The following is a 10,000-nucleotide window of genomic DNA, read 5'->3' on the forward strand; positions in this document are numbered from 1 at the left end:
AACAAGCTAACAGCATCCATGTACAGAACCTACACACACACACACACACACACACACACACACACACACACACACACACAGGTCACTATGATGATTATAATGTTATTACCTGCAGATGAGTGGAGATAATCAAGTGCTCACTTTCACCCAGGGGACATGCTGTAGGGCTCTGTAGAAGATTCCTCTTCCTCTCTCAACATCCCCATCACACACCTGTAAACACGTTATAATTATCATTACCGTCACTAGCATCATCATCATCAAGCTTTACAGTGGAGCTAAAATAATCTTCACCACAAAGTTGATGTAGCATCTCCACAGCAGAGGGCAGTGAGCACCAGGCTCTGAGGCCACGGCAACCTCAAACAGAGAGCGGATACGGTTGCAAAGGCCGATCTCTGGAAACATAGGAAGAGAACTGTCTGGGAGCCCTGACCTGAACACACACACACACACACACACATACACTTTTAGTTAATGTGGCCACATCACATTTACTATGTATGGTAAACTATACAGAATACCCATAATGCCTTGTGCTGAAGATGCAGTTATATAGTGATTAGCGTGTGTTGTTTAGAACACGCCCATACGTTACCGTAGCACAGCATCTATCCGTTTTTTCCTCTGCTGTTCAGTTGTTAAGGTGAACAGTCGAGGCAGGATGCTCTGGTTGCGTTTAGTTATGGTGTGTAGGAACCGTCGGGTGTTGGCAGCATTGTAGTAGCAGGTGTCGACCTGTAGGTGCATCCTCCAAAGGGATGTGCTGTGGGGCAGCAGGGTGAGCGCATCATTCAGCACGGACCTCACACGCCTCAAAGGAAACGCCCTGATGCGTGAGTGATGATGTAACAGTGTCACATGCAAAACACACACGGCCTCAAGCTGCTTAGTGCACTTAATATACTTTCTGGCCTCAGTGAACACTGAGTCGGCCGCATCGACCCCCACCGTTAAATACTGGAACAGACCAAAACAGCCAATCAGTCCATAGGCATTCTCATATGACCTTCCCTCTGAGATGGAATGTTCGTACGCTTTGCGTGCCTTTAGTATGGCCATGGGGCTGATCTCTCCTGTAAAAGGCCTATAGGTGGCATCCTCTGATAATGTAGTCAGTATGTACACTGCCCGAGAGGAGGTGACAGAAACAGGTGTGGTCTTTACACTCTGAGCCCCACGCAGACACATCTGTTCCATTTCTAATTGTGCATACAGCAGGCAGAGGTGGCAGAGGGCGGAGTCACGTAAGCCAGATGCTCCACCCAACGAGAGGGCGGAGTCAAAAACCCTGCGTGCTTCATCTATGTTTCCTAACAACCATTCAACATGGCCGTACTCACGCCACAGCAACAAAGAGCAACGATTCTCCTGCTGCTTCAGTAAATGCTTCAATAAACGCTTAGTGCACTTCCCCTGCACCCTAATACTCTTCTTACTGCCACTATGCACACACCGCAGCACCTGCAACACACACAAAAGGTCACAGATCAGAGGAGTCCAGAGATCAGAGATCAGAGGAGATCAGAGATCAGAGGAGATCAGAGATCAGAGGAGATCAGACCTTGAGTTTTTCGTATTGCATCCAGCAGAGAGTGAGTGCTCTTCTGTCCTGAGCTGGAAACAGTGGGAGGGTCTTTTCCAGAACATTCCTGACAAAATCCTCCCCCAGTTTATATAACCCCACTGTCTTCCTCCTAGAGTCACATCGAGAGGTCATGTGACCCACAGCACTGACTCCAGTCACTGGGAGGTCATGGGAGGTCAAAGGTCTCTCAAGGTCAAGAGTCTCGTCCAACAGGGCGGAGTCATCCAGGAGGGTGGAGTCATCCACAATAAGGCTGGACAAAGAAGAAGCAGAGCCAATGGGCACGCCCAGAAAGTGAAGGAAAGAGAGCAGGAGACGCAGACGCAGTTCTGGCAACTCAACTCGGATCAGAGATGGTCCGATATCATCAAACACCACCTGTGCAGGTAACACAACAGGTTACTGTGTCTGTGTGTGTGTGCGTGTGTGTGTGTTTGTGTGCGTTTGTGCGCGTCTGTGTGTCTGTGTGTGCGTGTCTGTGTGTGTGTGCGTGTCTGTGTGTGTGTGTGCGTGTCTGTGTGCGTGTCTGTGTGCCTGTGTGCGTGTCTGTGTGTCTGTGTGCGTGTCTGTGTGTGTGTGTGCGCCTGTGTGTGTGTGCGCGTCTGTGTGTGTGTGTGCGTGTCTGTGTGTGTGTGTGTCTGTGTGTGTGTGTGTCTGTGTGCGTGTCTGTGTGTGTGTGCGTGTCTGTGTGTGTGTGCGTGTCTGTGTGTGTGTGTCTGTGTGTGTGTGTCTGTGCGCGCGTGTCTGTGTGTGCGCGCGTGTCTGTGTGTGTGCGCGTGTCTGTGTGCGTGTCTGTGTTTGTGTGCGTGTTTGTGTGTGTGCGTGTCTGTGTGCGTGTCTGTGTGTGTGTGTGCCTCTGTGTGTGTGTGTGCGTGCGTGTCTGTGTGTGTGCGTGTCTGTGTGTGTGTGCGCGTGTCTGTGTGTGTGTGTGTGTGCGTGTCTGTGTGTGTGTGTGCGTGTCTGTGCGTGTGCGTGTCTGTGTGCGTGTCTGTGTGTGTGTGTGCGTCTGTGTGTGTGTGCGCGTCTGTGTGTGTGTGTGCGTGTCTGTGTGTGTGTGTGTCTGTGTGTGTGTGTGTCTGTGTGCGTGTCTGTGTGTGTGTGCGTGTCTGTGTGTGTGTGCGTGTCTGTGTGTGTGTCTGTGTGTGCGTGTCTGTGTGTGTGTGTGCGTGTCTGTGTTTGTGTGCGTGTTTGTGTGTGTGTGTGCGTCTGTGTGTGTGTGCGCGTCTGTGTGTGTGTGTGCGTGTCTGTGTGTGTGTGTCTGTGTGTGTGTGTGTCTGTGTGTGCGTGTCTGTGTGTGTGTGTGCGTGTCTGTGTTTGTGTGCGTGTTTGTGTGTGTGTGCGTGTCTGTGTGCGTGTCTGTGTGTGTGTGTGCCTCTGTGTGTGTGTGTGCATGCGTGTCTGTGTGTGTGCGTGTCTGTGTGTGTGTGCGTGTCTGTGTGTGTGCGTGTCTGTGTGCGTGTCTGTGTGTGTTTGTGTGTCTGTGTGTGTGTCTGTGTGTGTGTCTGTGTGCGTGTGTGTGTGCGTGTGTGTGTGTGTGCGTGTCTGTGTGTGTGTCTGTGTGTGTCTGTGTGTGTGCGTGTCTGTGTGTGTGCTTGTCTGTGTGTGTCTGTGTGTGTGTGCGTGTGTGTGTGTGTCTGTGTGTGTGTACGTGTCTGTGTGTGTCTGTGTGTGTCTGTGTGTGTGCGTGTCTGTGTGTGTGCGTGTCTGTGTGCGTGTCTGTGTGTTTGTGTGTGTGTCTGTGTGTGTGTGTCTGTGTGCGTGTGTGTGTGTGTGTGCGTGTCTGTGTGTGTGTCTGTGTGTCTGTGTGTGTCTGTGTGTGTGTGTGTCTGTGTGTGTGTGTGTGTGTCTGTGTGTGTGTGTGTGTGTGTGTGTCTGTGTGTGTGTGTGTGTGTGTGTGTGTCTGTGTCTGTGTGTGTGTGTGTCTGTGTGTGTGTGCGTGTCTGTGTGCGTGTCTGTGTGTGTTTGTGTGTCTGTGTGTGTGTGTCTGTGTGCGTGTGTGTGTGCGTGTCTGTGTGTGTGTCTGTGTGTGTCTGTGTGTGTCTGGGTGTGTGTCTGTGTGTGTGTCTGTCTGTGTGTGTCTGTGTCTGTCTGTGTGTGTCTGTGTGTGTGTCTGTGTGTGTCTGTGTGTGTGTGTGTCTGTGTGTGTGCGTGTCTGTGTGTGTGCTTGTCTGTGTGTGTCTGTGTGTCTGTGTGTGTGTCTGTGTGTGTCTGTGTCTGTGTGTGTGTGTGTGTGTGTCTGTGTGTGTCTGTGTGTGTGTACGTGTCTGTGTGTGTCTGTGTGTGTGTGTGTGTGTGTGTGTGTCTGTGTCTGTGTGTGTGTGCACGTTTATGCGTGTCTATGTTCATGCTTTAGTTGGATATAGACTGGTCTTTACCTGTCTATCTGGATCCTCACATTCCTCCTCTGGTTGGCCCTTAGTTCTGTCTGGTCTCCATGGTAACCAATGGTTGGCTTCCCGCCATGACTCAACATTGAGCCAGATTCTCCACCTCGGCTGGGATTTATCTTTAATCTCATCTTCATCATCTATTTCATCCTCCTCCTCTGTAACAACACCACCACCACACTGTGGATTCTGTTTCAGGGTTGTGTATGTGTATGTCTTTGTCTACCTGTATCAGGTGTTTGTATCCATCCTCCTCTCTCCTGCTGCTTCATCCAGGTTCCCCACCCTCTGGCACCACTCTCCCCCAACCTTGGCTCTCCGCTGTCATAGAATGTCTCAAAGAACTCCACCTACACACACACACAGAAACCGAGACACACACACACACACACAGATACACACACACACACACACACACACACAGACACAAACACACACACAGAGACACACACACAAAGACACACACAGACAGGCACACACACAGACACACATACAGACACACACACACAGACAGGCACACACACAGACACAAACACACAGACAGACACACACACAGACACACACACACACAGACACACAGACACACACACACACACAGACACACACACACACACACACAGACACACACACACACACACAGACACACACACACACAGACAGGCACACACAGACAGACACACAGACACACAGACACACAAACACACACACACACACAGACAGGCACACACACAGACAGGCACACACACACAGACCCAGACCCAGAGACAGGCACACACAGAGAACAGATTGTGTATTTTTGTCTTTCTGTATGTCTCTAACACATGCACACAGGTGTGTTTGTGTACCTGTTGTTTAGTGTTTAGGTGTCTAACACTGTCAGGTTTGAAGAAGGTGAACTCAATCAGAGCCTGGAAAAGACACACAGCTTTCTCAGAGTGACCCGCCTGACGTAGGAAGTGGCACTGTCTCACAAACACGTCTGAAATACACACAAACAGAATCACACACACACACACACAGACACACAAACACACACACAGATACACACACACAGACACACACAGACACAGACACACACACACACACACACACACACACACACAGACACACACACACACACACACACAGACACACACACACAGACACACACACACAGACACACACACACAGACACACACACACAGACACACACACACACAGATACACACACACATTACAGAAACCAACAAACAATGGAAAAAACAAAGAAAGAAAAAGAGAATATTGTGTAATTTTTATAGAAGTGCATTAAAATAAACTTGCTGGTTGGACAGCTGCTGTCATGACCATTATGACATCATAAGTCAATCAGATAACTGGTTAGCTGTCCTTTACCCAGCAGGTGGTGTTCTGTCCCTGGCAGCGGTGGGTGAGACAACAGCTGTCCATCCTGTACCGCACTGAGGGTGCTCAGACACTTCCTGTATACACTGGTCACCATGGGGACAGAAAAGGAGCTGAACTGGCTCTGGGTGAACTGGATGTAGCTTTTCCACAGGGAGGCACTGTTCGGGTGGATGAACACCACCTTCTTCCACTCCTTCAGCTGTGTTGGGCCATCCCACAATCCCCTGCCCAGGGTGAGTCTGTGCAGCTTCAACTCCACACAGCCGGGGTTCAGCTGAAGAGCACGCTCCACCACACTCAACTTCCTGTCCAACAGTGCACGCTCAGACTCCGCCCCCTGCCCCGAGAGGGAGCTGCCCAACTCGTCCTGAACACACACACAAACAACAGTGTTTAATAAGAGACATTTTAAACCATTAATGTATTAATCTTACTGCCTTCTGCCCGTCTCTCTCTTCCTCTGCACTACAGAAGCATCACTATTACAGAGTCCATTACTGCCAAGGCAAGTAAATAAACGCACCTGAAACTGTATGAACTCCAGCCACATTTTTACATCACTGGGGTTTTCCCTCAGTTGCTTGTTAAAGTCCTCCACTCGTGTCATTAACATGTCTGATGGAGGCGGCTGCACCTGAACTTTGACATCTGGTTGACCTTTTCCCTCCAGCCACAGTGAGGTTGCAAGGTCATACACTCGAAGTGGATCAGTGCTGGTGCTGGTCTGAGGGGCGGAGTCAGACTCTTCCTTACAGGGGGGGAGGGGGATAAATGAAGCAGGATCAATAGATAGGTCAGAATCAGTGGGAGGGACTGAGAGAGTGGGTGGAGTTTCAGAGCTGAGAAGACGGCGGTTGGTGGGAGAGAAATAACGTTCCTCTCTCTTTTCTTTCCGTTTCCTTTCTGGGCCGGAGTCTTCCCAGGACACGCCCTGAATCCTGCTGTCCAATCCAAGAGCAGACCTGCCCTTCCGCTTATACCTGTGTACATTCAGGATAGAACCAAATAATCAACAGCAGAACAAAATGGGCTCTACTGTATCAGCTTGGGTTTTAGAGTGGAGATTAAAACATAAAACATCTGACTGAGAGACAACTGAGCGAACACTCAGCAGTGTGACAGACATACAGTGTGACAGTGTGACAGACATACAGTGTGACAGACATACAGTGTGACAGACAGACAGTGTGACAGACAGTGTGACAGACAGACAGTGTGACACTGACAGACAGACAGTGTGACAGGCAGACAGTGTGACAGACAGTGTGACAGACATACAGTGTGACAGACATACAGTGTGACAGTGTGACAGACATACAGTGTGACAGTGTGACAGACATACAGTGTGACAGACATACAGTGTGACAGACAGACAGTGTGACAGACAGTGTGACAGACAGACAGTGTGACACTGACAGACAGACAGTGTGACAGGCAGACAGTGTGACAGACAGTGTGACACTGACAGACAGACAGTGTGACAGACAGACAGTGTGACAGACAGACAGTGTGACAGACAGTGTGACAGACAGACAGTGTGACAGACAGACAGTGTGACAGACAGTGTGACAGACAGTGTGACAGACATACAGTGTGACAGACAGTGTGACAGACAGACAGACAGTGTGACAGACAGTGTGACAGACATACAGTGTGACAGACAGTGTGAGACAGACAGTGTGACAGACAGTGTGACAGACAGACAGTGTGACAGACAGACAGTGTGAGACAGACAGTGTGACACTGACAGACAGACAGTGTGACAGACAGACAGTGTGACAGACAGACAGTGTGAGACAGACAGTGTGACACTGACAGACAGACAGTGTGACAGACAGACTGTGTGACAGACAGTGTGACAGACATACAGTGTGACACTGACAGACAGACAGTGTGACAGACAGGCAGTGTGACAGACAGTGTGACAGACATACAGTGTGACACTGACAGACAGGCAGTGTGACAGACAGGCAGTGTGACAGACAGGCAGTGTGACACTGTGACAGACAGTGTGACAGACATACAGTGTGACAGACAGACAGTGTGACAGACAGACAGTGTGACACTGACAGACAGACAGTGTGACAGACAGTGTGACACTGTGACAGACAGTGTGACAGACATACAGTGTGACAGTGTGACAGACATACAGTGTGACTGACAGTGTGACAGACATACAGTGTGACAGACAGTGTGACAGACAGACAGTGTGACAGACAGACAGTGTGACAGACAGACAGTGTGACAGACAGACAGTGTGACAGACAGTGTGACAGACAGACAGTGTGACAGACAGACAGTGTGACAGACAGAGTGACAGACAGACAGTGTGACAGACATACAGTGTGACACTGTGACAGAGTGTGACAGTGTGACAGACAGTGTGACACTGTGACAGACAGTGTGACAGACATACAGTGTGACAGACAGACAGTGTGACAGACAGTGTGACAGACAGACAGTGTGACAGACAGACAGTGTGACAGACAGACAGTGTGACAGACAGACAGTGTGACACTGACAGACAGACAGTGTGACACTGTGACAGACAGTGTGACAGACAGTGTGACAGACAGACAGTGTGACAGACAGACAGTGTGACACTGACAGACAGACAGTGTGACACTGACAGACAGACAGTGTGACAGACAGACAGTGTGACAGACAGACAGTGTGACAGACAGACAGTGTGACACTGACAGACAGACAGTGTGACACTGTGACAGACAGTGTGACAGACATACAGTGTGACAGACAGTGTGACAGACAGACAGTGTGACAGACAGACAGTGTGACACTGACAGACAGACAGTGTGACACTGACAGACAGACAGTGTGACAGACATACAGTGTGACAGACAGTGTCACACTGTGACAGACAGTGTGACAGACATACAGTGTGACACTGACAGACATACAGTGTGACACTGACAGACATACAGTGTGACAGACATACAGTGTGACAGACATACAGTGTGACACTGTGACAGACAGTGTGACAGACAGACAGTGTGACAGACATACAGTGTGACAGACAGACAGTGTGACACTGTGACAGACAGTGTGACAGACAGACAGTGTGACAGACAGACAGTGTGACAGACAGACAGTGTGACAGACAGACAGACGGTGTGACAGACAGACATACGGTGTGACAGACAGACATACGGTGTGACAGACAGACATACAGTGTGACAGACATACAGTGTGACAGACAGACATACAGTGTGACAGACAGACAGACAGTGTGACAGACAGACAGTGTGACAGACAGACAGACAGTGTGACAGACAGACAGTGTGACACTGACACAGACAGTGTGACAGACATACAGTGTGACAGACAGTGTGACAGTGTGACAGACAGACAGTGTGACAGACAGACAGACAGTGTGACACTGACACAGACAGTGTGACAGACAGACAGTGTGACAGACAGTGTGACAGTGTGACAGACAGACAGTGTGACAGACAGTGTGACAGACAGACAGTGTGACAGACAGAGTGACAGACAGAGTGACAGACAGAGTGACAGACAGAGTGACAGACAGACATACAGTGTGACAGACAGACATACAGTGTGACAGACATACAGTGTGACAGACAGACATACAGTGTGACAGACAGACATACAGTGTGACAGACAGACATACAGTGTGACAGACAGACAGTGTGACAGACATACAGTGTGACAGACAGACAGTGTGACAGACAGACAGTGTGACAGACAGACAGTGTGACATACAGTGTGACAGAAAGACAGTGTGACAGACAGGCAGTGTGACAGACAGGCAGTGTGACAGACAGGCAGTGTGACAGACAGACAGTGTGACAGACAGACAGTGTGACATACAGTGTGACAGAAAGACAGTGTGACAGACAGGCAGTGTGACAGACAGACAGTGTGACAGACAGACAGTGTGACACTGTGACATACAGTGTGACAGACAGAGTGACAGACAGACAGTGTGACAGACAGACAGTGTGACAGACAGACAGTGTGACATACAGTGTGACAGAAAGACAGTGTGACAGACAGGCAGTGTGACAGACAGACAGTGTGACACTGTGACATACAGTGTGACAGAAAGACAGTGTGACAGACAGTGTGACAGACAGACAGTGTGAGACAGACAGTGTGACAGACAGACAGTGTGACAGAGTGACAGACATACAGTGTGACAGACAGACAGTGTGACAGACAGACAGTGTGACACTGTGACAGACAGACAGTGTGACACTGTGACAGACAGTGTGACAGACATACAGTGTGACAGACAGTGTCACACTGTGACAGACAGTGTGACAGACATACAGTGTGACACTGACAGACATACAGTGTGACAGACATACAGTGTGACAGACATACAGTGTGACAGACATACAGTGTGACAGACAGACAGTGTGACACTGTGACAGACAGTGTGACAGACAGACAGTGTGACACTGACAGACAGACAGTGTGACACTGTGACAGACAGTGTGACAGACATACAGTGTGACAGACAGTGTGACAGACAGACAGTGTGACAGACAGACAGTGTGACACTGACAGACAGACAGTGTGACACTGTGACAGACAGTGTGACAGACATACAGTGTGACAGACAGACAGACAGTGTGACAGACAGACAGTGTGA

The 10,000-nt window shown here is 49.6% G+C and overlaps 1 protein-coding gene across 1 annotated transcript in view; it reads right to left on the reverse strand.

Moving 5' to 3' along the window:
* Positions 1-5: 5 nt before the first annotated feature.
* The window catches only part of nrde2 (NRDE-2, necessary for RNA interference, domain containing), a gene marked incomplete at its 3' end in the record, with an annotated part of 13,164 nt that continues 3,169 nt past the window's right edge, over positions 6-10,000 (reverse strand). Inside the window, exons 5-14 of the mRNA XM_060878913.1 lie at positions 5,885-6,341; positions 5,350-5,728; positions 4,821-4,954; positions 4,202-4,325; positions 3,964-4,133; positions 1,565-1,966; positions 599-1,464; positions 295-436; positions 142-213; positions 6-29 (exon numbers count right to left, since the gene is read on the reverse strand). Coding sequence (XP_060734896.1) covers positions 6-29; positions 142-213; positions 295-436; positions 599-1,464; positions 1,565-1,966; positions 3,964-4,133; positions 4,202-4,325; positions 4,821-4,954; positions 5,350-5,728; positions 5,885-6,341 — 2,770 coding nt within the window. The remainder of the gene's footprint in view (positions 30-141; positions 214-294; positions 437-598; positions 1,465-1,564; positions 1,967-3,963; positions 4,134-4,201; positions 4,326-4,820; positions 4,955-5,349; positions 5,729-5,884; positions 6,342-10,000) is intronic.

Source organism: Tachysurus vachellii, chromosome 10 (genome assembly GCF_030014155.1).
Source record: "Tachysurus vachellii isolate PV-2020 chromosome 10, HZAU_Pvac_v1, whole genome shotgun sequence".
In the NCBI taxonomy this organism is placed as follows: Eukaryota; Metazoa; Chordata; class Actinopteri; order Siluriformes; family Bagridae; genus Tachysurus; species Tachysurus vachellii.